This window comes from Zootoca vivipara, chromosome 2, assembly GCF_963506605.1.
Source record: "Zootoca vivipara chromosome 2, rZooViv1.1, whole genome shotgun sequence".
Lineage (NCBI taxonomy): Eukaryota > Metazoa > Chordata > Lepidosauria > Squamata > Lacertidae > Zootoca > Zootoca vivipara.
This window is the reverse complement of record NC_083277.1, coordinates 52,503,676-52,522,086: the sequence shown is the minus strand read 5'-3', so window position 1 is coordinate 52,522,086 and position 18,411 is coordinate 52,503,676. Positions and strand designations below refer to the sequence as shown.

At 44.4% G+C, this 18,411-nt stretch overlaps 1 protein-coding gene across 4 annotated transcripts in view; it reads left to right on the top strand.

Moving 5' to 3' along the window:
- The window catches only part of TEX264 (testis expressed 264, ER-phagy receptor), a 160,991-nt gene extending 142,963 nt beyond the window's left edge, over positions 1-18,028 (top strand). For all 4 annotated transcript variants that reach the window (XM_060271521.1, XM_035106078.2, XM_060271523.1 and 1 more), the window contains exon 6: positions 12,503-18,028. In XM_060271521.1, the coding sequence (XP_060127504.1) occupies positions 12,503-12,819 (317 nt within the window). In that variant the 3' untranslated portion in view covers positions 12,820-18,028. The remainder of the gene's footprint in view (positions 1-12,502) is intronic.
- The last annotated feature ends 383 nt before the right edge of the window (positions 18,029-18,411 follow it).

Below are 18,411 nucleotides of genomic sequence, written 5' to 3'. Positions count from 1 at the left end.
AGGAAGAAGGGTACTTATGGTTTGCAATATTTGCCCTTCAGTTAGGGTTGTCCTCAGTAGTTGTTAGAAAAAGAAGGGACATTGAGAAGAGGGCAGGGTCCACGCCAATGTAAATACCACTATGTCCTACACATGAGTAGGCGGTTCCATGGGCGTGGGCAGGGGGGGCAGTTGCCCCCCAGAAGCAAAAGGCTGAGGGGCGCAGCGTGGCGGCCCCAGGCTTACGCTCCCTGCACGCCTCTGAAGCTTCGCGCGGAGAGTGAGAGCCTGGGGCCGCCTCCTCGGAACAGCTGGGAGGTGCGGAGGAGGCAGCCGCAGGCTCGCGCTCCCCGGACGCCTCTGGAGCTGCGCGCGGGAAGCGGAAGCCTGGGGGCGCTTCCTCTGAACAGCTGAAAGGCGCAGGCCACGTAGCCCCGCCCACATTCCCACTGTGGCCCCTCCCATGCCTTGGCCCCACCCCTTGCCCCCCTAATTCTGATCCTGGGTACGCCCCTGGGCGGTTCCCTCGCTGCGAGAAGCCAAGTTACAGGGAACCAGGCAGAGGGCCTTCTCAGTAGTGGCACCTGCCCTGTGGAACGCCCTCGCACCAGATGTCAAAAAGAAAAATAACTACCAGAATTTTAGAGGACATCTGAAGGCAGCCCTGTTTAGGGAGGCTTTTAATGTTTAATCAATTATTTTATTTTCCTGTTGGAAGCCGCCCAGAGTGGCTGGAGAAACCCAGCCAGATGGGCGGCGTATAAATAATAAATTGTTGTTGTTGGGCTTCCGATTCGTCGCGCTGGTGAAGTTGGACGCAGGGACTTCGTGCTCCGAAGTCCCTGGCTTCGTGGAGGGGGGGGAAGTCCGCAGAGCGAGCGGACTCCCCGAAAAAACACCGGGTAGAGAGTCCCGGTGACATAGTGCCCAGCTGTTTGCTCCGGACGCGAATCCTCTGCTGCCCGAGAGCTCAGTAGAGCAATCGAGAGCCAGCGGAGTGGAGTCGCGGGAGCCATTTTTGGGTTTCATCTTACCTCCTTGAAGTGAAGCTCCGAGTCCTCAGCCTGCAAGCGGCGGATTCTTCCAAGGAAATAAAAGACTTCTTCAAAGTAAGTCAAATCTCCATTCGGATCTTAAAAATTTTAAATTTGAAGATAGGAAGAGATTCTAAAGTAACGGAAGCCGATCTCTTCCAAATGGACAATCGGGAGGCGCAGTAAATATTCCCAAGCCGAAAAGGGAAAACTTCTTTCAAGATTGCGGACCCGAGAGAAAGAAAGATTTTTCCAAACCTCCCCGGCCCCCGGTGTCGTTGCCCCTTGAGGCTCAGCAGCAACAAGGGGGAGGACGCTTTGACAGCTGTCAAAAGCTGTCAAATTGTTAAAGGACTAAGAAAGACGATTTTATTCCTGTGAATTGGAAAAAATGATTCAAAAGGTTTTAAAAGGATTTAAGTGGACTGTAAATTTGAAATCTGATGAGGTTAAAGACAAAGGATAAGAACAGCCAAGATGGAGCCGACAACGTCGTAGAGAGGAATTTTCCAGTACCCTTCTGCCCTTATCTCTGGTCTGCCTGTGGTCAAGTGAACTATGAAAACAAAATTCTCTCGAGCTTTCCAGGAGGCTGTGCTGGGCTATCTACAAACATGGGAAGATATCTACAAGGAAAGGCAATGCTTCAATCCAACAGAAAAGGAGAATGAGGTGCAAGAGCAAGATTTAGAGGACAATTTTGACTATGAGATTGTGTGTGAGGAGCAACAATTTGAGGACAATTTGGAGACTGATTCAGACTATAAAACATATGTGTTGGATGATGAAAAACAAAGATCAGAACAAAGAGATGAGGCCGACAAGGAGAAGCAAAGTGAAGAGAAGATTGATGGAAGTGAAAATCCTGGAGAGACTGAAATGTTGAATGGTGTTAGTGAAGGGAGGGAAAGGCAGAGAGAGGGAGGAGCAGAGGTCTGGAAGTGGATGTGGGAAAGAATTGGTGTGGGGTAAAAATTTTAGTTTAAGGTACTTTTTTTTGGTTTATGAACAACGGTGTCGGAATCTTGGCCTGTTAAAGGATATGCTGATCCAATTGGGAGGAGGGACATTGGGGGGGGGAGGAGAGATTTTTATAGTTTAAGGTTAAGAGCTTTCTGGAGGGAGTAAAAAGAATGGCTGAGGAAATATGCTTAGAGTTTGTTTTTGAATAATTTTGGTGATCAGGAGGTGTTTGGGTGGAAAACTGCCTGTCTCCCCCTTCTTACTCTTGGTACCCAGTGGCAGGGGGTGCCTTGAGGGGAGAGGGAGGGGTGGAGGGAAACCCAGACACAAAAATGGAACCTTTTGACTGCTGGACTCCTCGGGCCACCCCAGTGGCAGGGGGGGGGGGCTCAGAGGAGGACAGCATGAAGAAGGAGGAGGATTGTGTTAATATTATAAGAATAAGATTCTGAATTGGATTAGAAAACCCGCCATAACTATGTAAAGAGGTTGGGAAATCCAGGAGGAGGAGAGTCGTGGAAGCCATTAATATTTTTCCTTTTTCCTTTTTTTTTCTTCTTTCCTTTTCCCCCCCCCCCCTTTTTATATTTTTGCTCCCCCCCTTTTCCCCCTTGTTTTTCTTTTTTCCAGTACAGTGAAGAAATAGCTGGGGGATAAGCCAATCCCCAGAGATCCTCCGCCTTTGTCCTCTCAGTGGCAGGGGGGGGATGAGGGGGGAGGAAGGAGGGGGGAGGTCAAACCCAGCTTAAAATGGACCCCTTTGTTCCCCAATACCCATGGGGCTCACTGGTGGCAGAGGTGGGCTTGTGGGTGGAGGGAAAATGAAGGGACAGAGTTTATGTTGTATACTTTGTATGTGTTTTCTTTTTCTAAAAATTAATAAAAATTATTTTTTAAAAAAATAAATTGTTGTTGTTGGGCGGTGTATAAATAATAAATTATTGTTGTTGTTGTTGTTGTTGTTAGTAACACACAAGTAGGGCTCAGGTATAGAGGGCATTGGTCCTTTTCTCAGCTATGAGAACATAGCAGAAAGTGATGTCATAATTAAAAATGATTAATGGCGTATGCGAATATGTTGTTATCTGCTGTGTTGCCCTGGCAACCAACAACAGGATTTTTTGGTTTGCTTTTACTCTGACAAATTTATCTCTTCTTTACACTTTGATTGCATTGTTCTCAAATCTAGGAATGTAATCATTCAGAGCAATGGATTACATGAGTCTTTGAGATAAGGATTTGAAACTGGGGCAAAGGTGCTGAGATTTTATGTGGGAATATGAGATATAGTTAACAGACACAACAATCTCTAGGTGGACATATGTACAAGAAATGGAATACAGTAGTTCTGAATTCTTATGCCTCATACTGTATATCTGATATACGAATGCATTAACTGCACTGCAACAACTCCTTCTAAGCAGTTTCTGACTATTCTTAATCAGATTAATAAAATAATTCTTATTTTTATTGTTTACCTATCTGTAGAAATAGCTCAGTTGCTCCACCGGATTTGCCTTGGTCTTTTTCCTCACACCACCTGATTGCTTCAAATTGAATTCTCAGTAAAATAACGGATCTTGCTGATTCTTGGCTAATCCAGACAACCAGCTCATTAAATGCATTTTTGCCTTTGCTACTGAGGTGGAAATGCCATGGAGCTTCTCCATGCTTTGCCTTAAGACTAGCCAGTTTTGGCTCCCACCTATTTCTATGCTGAATACTGGCTGGTTCTGGGGTCATCACAATATGACATGGGAGTTATTACTAATCAGTGAAGTCAGGGGTTCTAATTGTTACTGCAGCCGCACTCCAGACAGCTCTCCAAATCATAGCAACTTTCATTGGGAAATAATCACATTCCTTTTTTGAACTACAAGATACTGCTGTTAAAGTGCTGAGAGAGTGAAGATTCCATTCTCTGCAACCTAGGTTTCTCCTTAAGGTATAACATCTGTATCCCATGTAATATCTGCTTATGGCCTCAGAGCACTTTCACCACATTTTTGTCCCGGGGTGGGTGGGGATAGTTTAAGTTTGTGAGTGTGGTTAAAGTTGGATAGGGAAAAAACAAAAACAAAAAACCCAGCTCTTTCTGCTCAAACAATAGTCCCCAGAATTGTTGCTATTACATTTGAACGGTCTGATGCATGCACACCTTTTCTTTCCTGTTAACAGATGCGGCCTTAAAGGATGGGTGCTCTTGGTTACCAATAGTCATTCTTTATCATAAAGAAATATAACACTTGAGCTCCCTTTCTTTGATACCAATGTCTCCTGCACTAGTTACAATGAGTGTTGTCTTCGGAAAACTACCAGTTTCCAACATCTGAGTATGCACAATGCAGGACACACTGTGATACCACTCCATGGCCCTGGGAAATTCCAAAATGCACAGGCACCTGTTGTGGTATACATAGCCTGAGTGTTACAGAATGTGAGCCCTTTTGTAGCTAGTCCGTCTACTTAGTCCACCAAATGAGTCTCACAAGGTCTCAGACCATCTTTGACAGTATGTTGCTTGCTGTCAGATATTTTTCATACTTGGATGTGCTTGTAAGAAACCATAGCCCCAGGAAGGAAGCGCTATGCCTGTGCTCTCAGCTTTCTCTCAAGGGAATGGTGAAGATGTACTACCTGCCTGTGCTAAAGTTTGTGCTTTTCTAATCACTTATTCCCTCTCCAGGCTCTGCTATGGTTTTCATGCAAGCACTTGTCTCCTTGGGCAGCAATTACCTGTGAGAATCTGATTGGAGAGAGCGCAGCTAGCTTCATGTGACAGTTGTGCAAAGAAACACTGGAGTTGTTTTTAAAGTAAATGCAAACTCTATTCTCCTGCCAGGGAGGCTAATGGTCCTATATTGGGAAAGGCAGGGGGGAGGTGAGTGCTAAGCACCTCTGCAAGCCTTATTTTATTCTGGATCTACAGTTTCTGAAGCTGAGCACTTTTGTGAGCGATATACACTCTGGATGTTGTGGACTGCAACTCCCATCATATCTGATCATTTTGCCATGCTGTCTGGAGCTAATGGGAACTGTAGCCCACAATATTTGATAAGCATCATAATGGCTACCGCTGGTCTGCTACTTCAGCCCTCATACTTTTCAGGGGATAGCTTTTGCCTCCCTAGGATATCTGTAGGAATGACATGACACCTTTTGTTGAAGCCTTTGGACTTGCATTTAGAAAATGCTAGAAAGCAGCCTAAATATCAGCAAACCTGTATCTAAGGCATGGAGTCAGGGAATAATTTGAAGACATGCTACTGGCACTTGGTTGTTCTGTTATTTCACCTGGTACTTCAGTTTTCCTGGAGATGTTCTGCCTGTCTGAAGCATAGTCCCGCTATTTCATTTTCATATACTAACGCAGTTCAGCCATGGGTCCAAATTTAGACATAGACCTGCATGATTCCTCAGCCCTGTTTGGCTACCTCATTCTTATTTGATGTGCTGTTCCAGCCTCCTCTCTCTCTCTTTTGGCCAGTCATTTTTCTGTATGCAAGGCAGGCAGCGATGAAAGCAGTAGCCACCCTTTTTCTTTTAAAAAATACCTTACGCTAGGGAGAATTACAGAGCATGCCCCTGTGTTATTCCCAAGAAGCAGGTATATGATTGAAGTCTTATAATCATGGCTCATGATTCTTACTTAATAATACTTCACAAGACTGGGAGAAAAGATGAGGAGATGCTTTTACCATTGTGTGCATTAAAGCCATTTGTCCCTGAATTGGCCAGGAAGACAAGGATTATGTTCCAATGGCAGTAACTGTAAACAGACTCTTATTCAAGAGAAGTGATCCTGGAGGCCAGAGTCAATTGCTTAGGTCTCAGGACACTTACATGTGGAGTTAAGTTTCTTGGTGCACTTTGTAGAAACAGTGATGTTTCCAGGTCCATTGTTTTATTGATTCTTTTATTGACAAATGCTTGCTAAGGGAGAACAGATTGTGCTTTATAGCTATTGATGAGTCTTCTCAAGGGAAGAGTCAGGACAACTATAAAAGGCTTCTTTCCTAGACCCCAGCAGATTTTTCTTGTTATTAATGCCAACATCCATGTGGGTGTAATGGGGGATAGAATCATTGTCAGGGGCATAAAATCACCTCTTCTTATTGCAGTGGAATGGGAACCATGGGATTAAATCATGTTGGAGGAACTCATAACACTAGAACTCAGAGACATTCAAGGAAGCTGAATTTGGAAGGTACATGACAGACCACAAAATGTACTTCTTCATACAGTGCATAGTTAAATAATGGAATTTGCTCCCACAAAAGGTAGTGTAGGCCACTCTTGGGGATACAGGGTTTTCTCAGCCTCACCTGTTAAAACACGCAGATTTGGTTATCTGTGCTTTAATTTTCCACTGCTGCCAATTCACTCCAAATGCTTTCAAAACCTTCTCATAGTGTGTATGGTAGGTTAGGTGTGAAATACACACCAACACTAGAGACGGAAAAAGCTTTAAACTACAATTGTTGGTTTATTAAAGAGATACAATGTACATAAGCAAATACTGATACCAGTACAGTGGTACCTCGCAAGACGAATGCCTCACGCAACGAAAAACTTGCAAGATGAAAGAGTTTTGCGTTGCATGAGGGACTCGCAAGATGGCGAGGTTTCCTATGGCCGCCGCTTCGTCTTGCACTTCTCCGCCCCCCCCCCCCGGCCGCCTCGCACACAGCTGGCATCGGACGGGGCTTTGGAGACCTTCTCCGAAGCCCCGTCCCATGCCAGGGAAGACAGGCAGGAGGCAGCGGCGGGGAGAAGCACTCCCCCCCGACGCCTCGCACACAGCCAGCATCAGATGGGGCTGCGGAGAAGTTCTGCGCCTTCTCCGAAGCCCCGCCCCCAAGCCGCCAGTCCCCCAGAGCCCATAGGAACGCATTGATTAAGTTTCAGTGCATTCCTATGGGAAACCGCGACTCGCAAGACGAATTTTTCGTAGGACAAATTAAGTCCTGGAACGAATTAAATTTGTCTTGCGAGGCACCACTGTACTTATATTGGGTTCTTAAAGGTGCATTTTGGCCATTTTGCAACACTAAAGTCTTTAGCATTTGCGTCACCAGGGTGCAAAAATTGGCCCAGCACCCCTAAATTTAGTTTAGCCCCCAAATCTTCCTCCTGAAGCCTTGCAGGCAAAGCTTGAGAGGCCTTTTCTCCCTCCTCCTTTTGCTTTCTAAAAGGCTCTCATTCCGCAAGAGAGAAAAGGGGACTGTGTTTCAGGCAAACTAGTCTCTGCTTTTCAAGCCCTCCAAAGGCGCTTCCAAACGCTGCCTCCGCCCAAGACACAAAGGAGCCCTTTATTACCACCAGCACAAGCCTCTGCTGCCACTGCCACCTCCTGGGAAGGGGAACCATTAGGATCGGGCCTGTTGGAGGGGGAGGCAGGGAGCCCCCGCTTTCAGCTTGCTCGGCAGGGCCGGCGAAGGGAAGCAGGGTCTTGAAGGCGGCAGAGCAGGAGGCAGCACAAGTTGCTACTGCTTCTTTGTTCTGGAGGTGCCTCTCCCCCCCCCCCCGCCAGTTGCTGGGCAGGGGCTGGGCTGGGCTGGGGGGAGCAGCAAGTGGCCAGTCAGACACGGGGCTGATTCAGCACCGCCGTGCGATGCCAGCCGAAGGGGCGCATGGCACTGGCAGTGGGGTGAGCGCTGTTCTGGACTGGCTGCTCCGCCGCCGTGCCTCAGGCTCGCCAAGTTGCAGCTCCTTCAGCAATCGGGTGGCTGGGGGCGTGGCTGGTGTGCCCCCCCAGCTTTGATCCTGGGTACACCCATGGAAGAGTATAGTTGATAAGACAACAAGATTATCTGGTTTTACAACAAGGTTTTACAATGGGTATCCAAACAACAAGAGGTTGGTGACCACATCTTCACAATTCTGTGAGATACAGAATCTGTCAGATAGGAATTTTCCTCAGTCCCACTACCAAAAACCTTTAACTGGAGATGCCATGGATGAATGGGATATTCCACAAGGAAGCATGTGCTATGGCAGTGATGGGCAACCTTTTGAGCTTGGTGTGTCAAAATTCACCAAAAAACGAGCAGAATTCGGGTGGTGTGTCACTTTGAGAAAAAAAACATAATTTCGTGATTTTTATAGTTTGAATAACAAAAATGTATAATTGTTTCCCCTTTTTTAAAAAAGGAAAAAGAAGAGGGGGGAATTATTTTTTTTAAAAAAATTAAACAATATTTTAAAAGGGAAAAATAATAAGGCAAAACCCAGGGGTCTTTTCCAGTGGGACTCTGGGCTCAAGCCTTCCTCCAACGGGTGTTCTGGGAAGGTGGGCTCAGGTTGGGCCTGTGCCTCCTCGTGGCCCTCTTCAGCCCACCTCTCCCCTCACTCGGCTATGCTTGCGCGGCGGCAGGGCAACAGGGAAGGGTTTTCAGCTTACTTGTGTGTCTCTTCTCTCTTCCCGGGATGGCGGCGAGGTGGCGGCGGTGGCAGCAGCAGCGAGGTCGGGGTTCTTCTCCCTCCTCCAAGGTCCCCCTCCTCTCCCTTGAGGCGGGGGCGACGGGGATGGCAACGGAGCAAGAGGACCCCTGTTCTCTCCTTTGCCTTGTTTTTCCTTCTTTTCTCCCTCCTTTCTGCGGGGGCGGTGGCAGCGGGGCCGGGGCTTCCTTTTTCCGCCTCCGGAGTGCCTCAAGGCAATCCATCAGGTTCATGGGGTGGGGGTGGGGTCCGGCAGCTCCCCAGTTGCTGCACTGGTGGCCCCCAGTGTACGGGCAGTGGCGGCAGCAGTTTCGGTGGCTCGGGAGCCCATCCGGCAGCTCCTGCAGCGCTGGTCACTTTCAGGAGCTCCGCAACTCCATGCCGACCACCATCTTGCCTTGCCGGAAGTCCACAAGGCCCCCAGAGATGTGTCGCCTACGGCATTCCACCGCTGGGCGGAAGTGAGGTCTCGGCATGCGGCCGCGTGTCACCGAAAATGGCTATGTGTGTCAGTGCTGACACACGTGTCATAGGTTCGCCATCACTGTGCTATGGAGACTCTATCAGATGCAACTGTGCTAAAAGGGGGCCTTAGAAGACATTGTATATGCATGCATCCTTCTCTGTTTTTTAAAAATGTGCTTGGACTTCCTTGTATACCTTGCCATTGTCTGGACACACAGATTCTAGCAGGAAGAGCAAAACTACCGTGTTTCTCCGAAAATAAGACACTGCCTTATATTTATTTTTCCTCAAAAAAAAACACTATGGCTTATTTTCAGGGGATGTGTTATTTTTTTCCTCCTCCTGCCGTGGCCGGCATTGCTACTGTGCCTATCACTATGTCTTATTTTTGGGGTATGGCTTATATTCCTTGAATGCTTAAAAATCCTGCTACTGCTTATTTTATGGCTACATCTTATTTTTGGAGAAACAGGGTATTTACAGCAGGGTTCGTTGCAGTGTAGGGGCATCACAGAACAGGACTTCACTTAAAGAGCAATACCATCACCAAGGGTGCTTACACTTCACAAACTGCAGTGAAAGGAGAGGGAAACTTTCCATCAAACATCTAATGTCCCCTTTGGAGTTATATTTAAGTTTGTTGACCACACACACACAAAAGCCTTCGGCACACTGTGTTCCCAAAATGCAAACTTTGTTGTTCCTCATGCGTCACTCGTGATTGGGGATAGAAGTGCTGGAGGGGGCAGGTTTTAGTGCTGCCTTTGTGGAAGTGCGGAGAGCTGGACCTAATGCTAAAAAAGCATCTGAAGAATAAAGGTGCTCTTTTAAAAGCACTCAAGTTTCCAGGCCAGTTACTTACTCTCTTAACAATAAAGAGGTTTTTATTTGCAAACCAGGCAACACTAAGGGAGAATCAAACAAGAATAGCTAACAAGCACCAACATCCTGCAGAAATCTATATGGTATTCTACACCAGTATGTTAAGGACTGGATAAAGGTCTGGTATTTGAAAGTGGAAAGAGGAGGGGGAGAAGGAAAGGTTCTGGAGGACCCAGAATGTGTCTTGGAGTCACATACCAGTAGCAAATATGGACAAAAGTAGGTGTGGCCACATCACACTCTCACATGCACACTATCATATGCATGCATACATACAGAGGACACAACAGGCACATAGACTCCCTTCTCACCTGATCCATACAAACCAGTTGAGGGGAGGGGCTTATCACCCTTCTCTACCCATCACATGATTGATTTGTTGAGATGATATCCAGATGATTTGTATTTCTGTTAGGGGTCTTTCCACTGCTCCACTGTGTCTACTTTAATTTGACTCTTTTTTTCTGCCAAAATTTGCTTCGGAGGTGGGTGATCAGCCTCCAAACTGGTGTTTATCCACCTCTTTATATTATGTGTGTATCTGCCTCCTGTTAAATTTAAGGAGCTCACAAAGATCATTTTCCTACAGCACATGTTCAAAACATTGTTACTAGGAAGAGACTTTGGTTCAAGCAAACCACCCTGCTCCCTTTTTTCTTGATTCTGCTTAAACAAATACTTCACTGTGGAGTATCCATGTAAAATCTGTTTGGTAAATATCCACATAGCAATTTAAAAGGGTGGGGGGAGAGACTCTGATCCACCTTTTGCAGAAGATGAGTTCTGTAGTTTGAGTGACCAGGCAGTAAGATATGCATGCATGGGATATTTTTATGTCCCTACTGGGTAAGCTGGTAACTGTAAGTTTATGAAATGCAAGAAGACACAGCTTGCCTTGTGCAAACATGAATGCATTCTTGGCTGCCACTGGAAGCTCTTGCCCCAATCCAAGAATGGTTGAAGCATGCAAAGTGGGAACCACCCATCCACCCACTCACTCTAATCCATTACATTTGTGCCTTGGTTTGCCCCTTGCTGGAGTGCTGCTGTTGCTATGAGGGGAATTCCACAATACATTTTTTTAAACAGCTGAGCATATAATCATGTTTTTATGACTTTTAATAGCAAGCTTGCCCTTGGCTACCTGTCTATCAAGTTTCAGCTGTTGTGTGATTCCATTCCTCCTCTCTCTTCTCTTTGTGTTTCAGTTTCAATATTTAGTTACATACTAACTGCTGCTGTAGGAAACCCTAGAAGGAGTCTCTGGTAAAATGGGAAATGTTAACAAAGTTCTTTCATACAATCTTTGTATTCTACTGTACTTCTAAGCCTAAGAGGAAAGCCATGACATTTCAGTAAGGGGACAGGATTGCAAGATAGGAGACACATTTTGTCCAGTAGAGGGCAATCTGAATGCACTTTCCTCATGTCAACATTCTCTAAAGCTCTTTGGTTTAACCAAAGAGAGTATGTGAAAGTAGGTTTACCAATGTTTCCTGGTAAAGGCATCTTCCAATATGTTCCAGATATTCCAACACACATTGTTTTTGCATTTCAAGCAAAGAATACATTTAGAGCTCAATTTTATGTCGGGCCACGGTGTTATGCAAATGTTCTCAGGTCATTCTGTTGAGAAGGGAAAAAACGGTGTGATCCAAATCATGGGCACCATGCCTATACTATTTTGCAGTTGCATTCCAATTTTGTAGCTACAGTTTCTGTACTAACTTGTGATAAGTTACTACTAAACTTGGCTGGGGTTTGCTGCCTTTTTATTGAATGGAGATCAGAAAGCTCTTACTCCTCTTTCTTTTCTTAAAAATTCATCCATACTTTCCTGTGAGACAAACTCAATCATCCTGAGTTACTAGTAAATATATTTAATAAGATTCAATCATGCAGTTTTCTTTCCTAAGAGGACCTAAGCTGTCAAAAGATTATTTCCCTGGAGTAATCCAGTCTGATATGGGGGAAGGGGGTCACCGACTGCACAGAGACACCCCTTGCTCATGAAATCTCTGCCCAACTAGGAGGAACAGTTTGTCACTCTCTCAGGTCATCCAGGTAAGTAACTGTAGACACAGAGTCCTTAAGATAGAAGGGTTAATACTGGTTTACTATCAGCAGAATATTGGAACAACAATGAATTAGAAAGCTGTTGAATGTTTCTTTTTCTAATGTGTTAAATTATGATTTGCCTTCCTGAACAATTCTTGCTTTAATAGCTACTGGTTTGCCAATTTTGCAGTGTGCTGATCTGGGTGGTCTTCAAGGATCTTGACAGCCAAGCATCTAAGCCTAGAAGCCGATCTCTGTTTGCTTTGCCTTCTTGAATGCTTTGGTGGGAATGAACACCACAGGATTGCTATTTTGCACCATAGATTTATCTTCTAAACTATGTCTCTGGCCAAACCCAAGGGTCTTAAATTAGTAAGATAACATATGATACATGAATCAATTATACAGTCAATGACTACATCATATATGCACTTGCTGGATCCATTTAGCTTGGTATAGGCTCATGCTGCTTATCACACTCTTAAACCGCTCCCCATGTCCTTGTGCTATACTTTTTGGTGGGATGAAATTGCATGTTTTTTAAAAATTCCTATTGCTTGAAGAATCCAAAGTATGTTCAAATAACTGCAAGGGAGGAGATGTGTAGTGGGTGCTTCTTCATGGTTCTGAGTTTATAATCTTTCCCCAGTATTAACTCTTTGCTCTTCTTTTACATAAAGGGGCCGACACCTTAAGTGAGAACAGCTCTGTCAGCTTGGAGACTACAACCAACAGCAGAGAGACTTCAGTGGCTACCTCCATCTTGTCCCCCTTCACGTCTGGCCACAGCCGAGATGAGGTTGACAATCGCAGTGAGCACAGTTACAGCGAGTCAGGGGCTAGTGGCTCATCCTTTGAGGAACTGGACTTAGAAGGCAATGGTGATGGAATGGCAGGCCTGTCGGCTGACCTTGGTTCTGTTGAGGACCAGGACACCGCCAAGGCCAAATGGACCAAGGAGCCTATTGCCCTGGAGAAAGAAAGGGGCGAAGAATAAAGTCATTTCTTTTCTCGTGTTTCTTGGGGATTGGAAAGAGAAACTGATCATCTCTCTTGCTTCTTTTCTGTCCAGCCAAAAGATTTCGGTCACTAATCTATGTTGAGACCTGTCCTACTCTTTGTCTGCAGACAAGTATTTGGGGTGTTATAAAGGAAGAGCAGTTATATCCAGGGGGACTGTAGCTGGTTTCCACTTTCCTGTAGCCAGACTTAAAGATGTGTGCTGTAACAGGAAACTGGGAGTGGGATGGTGTGAAGTAGTGCTGAGGAGCTTCAGTGTTGAACAGCACAGTGTATTTCAGTATGTGGGTGTATAGGAGTCAGTGCATAACTATGCAGAGATCACTCTTCATGAGCCAGTAGATGCATTTGCGTGTAGACTGCCCTCTTGCATCTCTTTACTGCTTCCTGCGCTCCTTCCCATTTACCCCCTAATCAGACTGTTTCTGTGCAACTCACGCACATTCATTGGCACCACATCTATTGACACCAAAGAGCAGTAGTTACATTTGAAATTGAAAATTGTAGTGCAAACCTTTAACCCATAAACGGATGCCTGAGTTTTCTTGATCAGTAATGCAATTAACACCTTCCCTTTCAAAGGTTTAAGTTTCTGAGCAGGGTTATCATGATCCCAAACATTCACATGTTGCTTCTGCTCCCTTTCCTATTCTTCTTCACTTTCCTGTGCAACCCACTTTCACTGTCTTCTCTTTCTTAGATTGCATGATCATGCACATACAACTGTAGCACCCGTTAACATTTTATGCTATGCCTCCAGGAAGTGAACTTGAGAAGTTCCTTATCTAGCTTCAGATTTTTTTTATTTTTTAAAAAGTCCACGTGAAAGGATTAGCCATCACACTAGACATAAATGGTGTCCTCTTCCTGCAGTCTCGGCAAGGAGATTTTGGAGAATGGGTACTATTGCAATAAAACAGGGCAACAATACAACAGAAATGACACAACCATGTTTTCTCCAGTGCTGATTCTCAGATGCTATGATGCAGTGGAAGGAATCGAATGGAATATTATTGTGTTCAATGCAGTGAAGTGACAGATTTGCTGTAATATCCCAGATATAGTGGGAACCATAGTGGATTTGACATAATGTTGTGTGCCAGTGTTGGAAGTTTATATTTTAATTCTTCACACAATTTCTGCATATTCTTCTGGAACAAATAATTTCTGCACAGAGAAACAAGTTACAGAGTCTACCCTTAATGCAAGATAAGAATTTCTATAGGTTGCAGTACATCCCTTAGAAGGATGAAATGAAGAGGATCTTCATTTTACATTGGTAATAATATCTGGATGCTGGGTTGGGTCAAACCTGCCTCCATCAAAATCATGCTGAGGGCTCTGTACCAGATTTTTTTACTGCTGTCACTCTAATGAAGGTCTTGTACTGAGAAATCAACTGATGAGGATCGTGTCACACAGTCTGAATTCTCAGAGCTCCATGGTGGATTAAGGAAGGCATCAAGGCCACAGGAGGAAAGAAATGCATATGTGTGTGTATTTGGGGTATGTGTGTGAAATATTGGAAAGTTCTAATCCTCCCCACCATATTCTTACAACTCTTGCTTACATCCTCTCTTGGAGGTCTTGGATCAATGGCTCACTCTGTTTCTTAATGGAATTGGATCCATATAGTGGGCAGAGAAGTTCGACGTTCAGCCACCTTCAAGACCTTCTTTGTTTCTGAGCATTGACTCAGCCTGGTGGGAAATCAATGGAATGCAGTGTTAGAACCTTCTCCCTTGGGCTGTGTGGTCCATAAGGCTGCTCAGCTCCCTCCTCCAAGCAATCACCATTGATTCCTTCCTTTCTTCTTTGTGCTCTTGTTGCTGTGGCCTATAACCTTTATATTTCTCTTCTGGCTTACTGTTTCTTGGTATTTAATTCTACATTCATGTTTCCCCAATCCTGATTTACCACGATATCCAAATCAGTAATTCCACTTTAGCTACATTGTCCCTGAAATTAGTTGGGATAATGCAAGCAGACACATGTTCAATATATGGGGAGCTGGATATGTTCCATCCCCATTGTGCCTGGATTCTGTATAACAGTCTCACACTTGCTATCGGGTAGCTTTCCCATCTTCCTGGATATTAACTTCATTCACTGGCACTGCACAGTTGATGTTAGTGTGGTACATGGAATTACTTGAATGAGCATCATTCCAGCTATCCCAATTTAGCACCCAGTAGATTTTATTGTGCCCATTGCTGAGCATGGCTTCCAAACGCGCACCATAGAGCATCTGTTCATACTATTTCTATGTGTGAGTATATCTGTATGCAAATGAGTGTATATGTCCACAAGTACCCTTGGGTATGTGTGATGGTTTGTGCACTTGTGAGCGCCTGGGTCTGCTCACATTGTGGATAGACCTATGTGCACAGACTCGGAGACAGAACAGACACGGCACCATAAATGAAATTGCAATGTATTGAATGGTGTCATGTTTAATTTGGACCTCATACTGTGGTCTTCCCATTTTCCATATGCATGCACACGAAAGCTCATACCAATGAAAAACTTAGTTGGTCTCTAAGGTGCTACTGGAAGGAATTTTTTAATTTATTTTGTTTCTCCTCCTAAGAGTTGAGTTGGTAATGGTAATTATAGTTGAAGGGTAAAAAATGACATCTTCCCATTAACTGTGCTTTAAATATTCCAGTACAGATTCAAGCTAGTGAGAGGAGCACATTGAGTAACTTGCCATGATCTGAACCATGAACAGGAGAAGCCATCCGTACATATACTTTCACCTATAGTCTCCTTTTGTCAAAATTCTCAATGAAACAATGCTTTGTGTAAGAGTTGCCTGAGTTTCTCCAGAAGCGAGCACATGACCTAGTGTCTCTTTCCTCTGAAGCCCACCTCTTCCCTTAACGGATTCTACAAGCTCTTAGTTGTCATCTTTGTGAACATCCAGCATTTTGCAGACAAATAATTTCAGATATGAGTCCAGAATCATAACAAGCTCTGGTGTTGTATGCCACCATCCCTTGGGACAATCAATAGAGGGATTGTCACAGTATTTGAGAGACCTGCCCGCTAATGTTTCCCAGGCTGCTTCAGGCAATCTTTCACATGTCCACTTCTTCCCAAAGAATTGAATTGCCGAAGGCATAACTGGAGCCTGCTCTTATTAGGCAGCTGTCTGGCAATCTGCTCTAAGATGCTCTGCTTGTTCTGTGGCTGGCCTGGTCTCTCTCTCTCTCTCTCTCTCTCTCTCTCTCTCTCTCTCTCTCTCTCTCTCTCTCTCTCTCTTGGCACTTGCTGCGATTGTGAAGGGACTGGGTGATGAATAAAATTACCATCCATCTGTGATGAGAACACATCAGAGCATACCAAGGAGTACCAATGTTTCTTCTCTTCCATTCTAACCCTAGCTGACACAGTTCACTATAATGGCAGTTTCAAATGCCTTGTAGCCAACACCTGGAATAGAATGTGATGCTACACAATTAACACACATGGACAGATTTGTGTTGTTGCCTGTTGGGACATTTTACAGTTGAAGACATGCAGCTTTCCTAACCATTTCATTTTGAAGGCATAAATATCCATCGGTGTCTGCATCTCACTTTCATTAGCACCATATTCTGTGTCATCACTAAGATTCTCACTGAGTTATGAAAGAACTCTGATGCCTGATCAGAAGCCCACTTAAGTTCACAAGAGTCTGTCATTAGTCACAATAAAGTTGTGATACTGAGAAATAACAGCTTGGGAGCCCAGAAATCTAAAAAATGAATGCGCAGTGCAACAGGATTTTTAGAGAACACAAAATGCACCCCGTGGGTTCATTTTTCTTGGTTAGTGTACGTGAATCCAAAAATACTCTAGGATTGCAGGTTTTGATTCCCTATAATGGTTGTTCTGGACATCTTAATGTTTGAGATTTTATTTTATTTTATTGCTTTACTTACATTTAAGCTTCCCTTCTTCCTCTTAACTATCAATGTGTCACAGCATTTTTTCAGTTGCAAAACCAACCTTAGCGGGAAGAGAAACGCAGAAGGCTCCCAACTCACATCCCATCCCAACTGCACCCCACAGTAGTAGACTTGCATCTAAATGATGTCTAGATTCATGACAATCAACCTCTTTCTCCACCCACCTACAGGAAGGGTAGGTCTCAACTGCCATCTCCCACCCCTGCCCTATTCTTTTCTTCATGGTTATATTCAAGTGCTAATTCATAGGTACATACAAATCCTAGCATAGAGGTGTTTGGAATTCTAAGCCCAAACTTTAAAAGTTCATAGGTTACATATGGTTGATGCTGCTTTTCAGACAACATACATCACTGATATTCTGAAAACATTTCTTGGAAGGGAAACATTGAGAAATTTGGCTTTGCTTGAGGAACATAAAGAAGAACATGTTTCTATGGACTAATTTGTATATGTTAAATCTTAGCTGCCCTAAATTTGATTGCACCTTTCACGTTTCTGTGTTTATTCATTCTGTGCATGCAGCTCACTTACATTCCCAACTTGAATACTGATACTTGCAGGTACAGATGATGAGTTCAGCAAGCCTACTTCACTTTGACTGGAACAGTTTTGGAGATGGTACATTTTGCTGGCATTCAAAGCTGGTTGGCCATAAGCTGCAAAGTGTCCATAACAAAGTTCATTTGGGTTTTATATGCAGAAGTAGAGTTTATGACTTCGAATCCAATCATTTGCATACACAAAAGGCTGTGTCTGTGTGTGTACACACACACATATGTGTGCATACAGGAGTAGGTACTGTACTATGTTTGGATCTGAAAGCCCCAAATTGTCATTGAGTGAGCAGCCTGCACTGAAAAGCAAAAAGAAATGACAACCCAGTTTTGATTTGTCATTAAGATACTGGCAAAGCTGTCGGAGAAGTTTGCTTTTTAGTTTGTCCTGAAGTGAAAAGCACTTGTTCTGTTATGTATTTAATCACTATTTTGATATCATGTATAAGGCTTAAAGTAATCTATGTGCCAGACTGGTTTAGACATAGGTGTTGGGAATGGGTGGGGTGGGTAATCCTTTTTGAAATTAAAAATGGCAAACAAAAAGCAAGCCCATGTCCTCCACACTCTGTGAACACTGCAAAACAAAATCTGAACTATGACTGAAGTGAAACACGCCTCACTGCTAAACACCTGAGACTACATTTCAGGTACTGAAATATGTATAGTACTTACAAAGCAAGTATGCTGAGGCAGGCCCTTGAGCCCAATATTGTCTGTTACTCTTGACTGGTAGTGGCTCTCTCAAGAGCTCGCCTTATGAGCTGAGGTCATTCAGCCAGAGGCTCCAATAACCATAGATGAGGCCTTTTGTGCTCTACCTCTCAGCTAGTATCTTCTCCTGTCCTTAGAAGATCTGTAATGCAAGGATGCCTGTGATGGCAAGGATGGGGAACTTGGTACCTTCCAGATGTTGCAGGATTCCAACTCCCATCAGCCTCAGTCAGCATGGCCAGTAGTCAAAAATGCTCAAAGCCGTAGCCCAACAACATCTGGGGAGACACACACATGTTCCCTGCTCTAATGGATGCTTCATTCTACATACAGTGGTACCTCGCT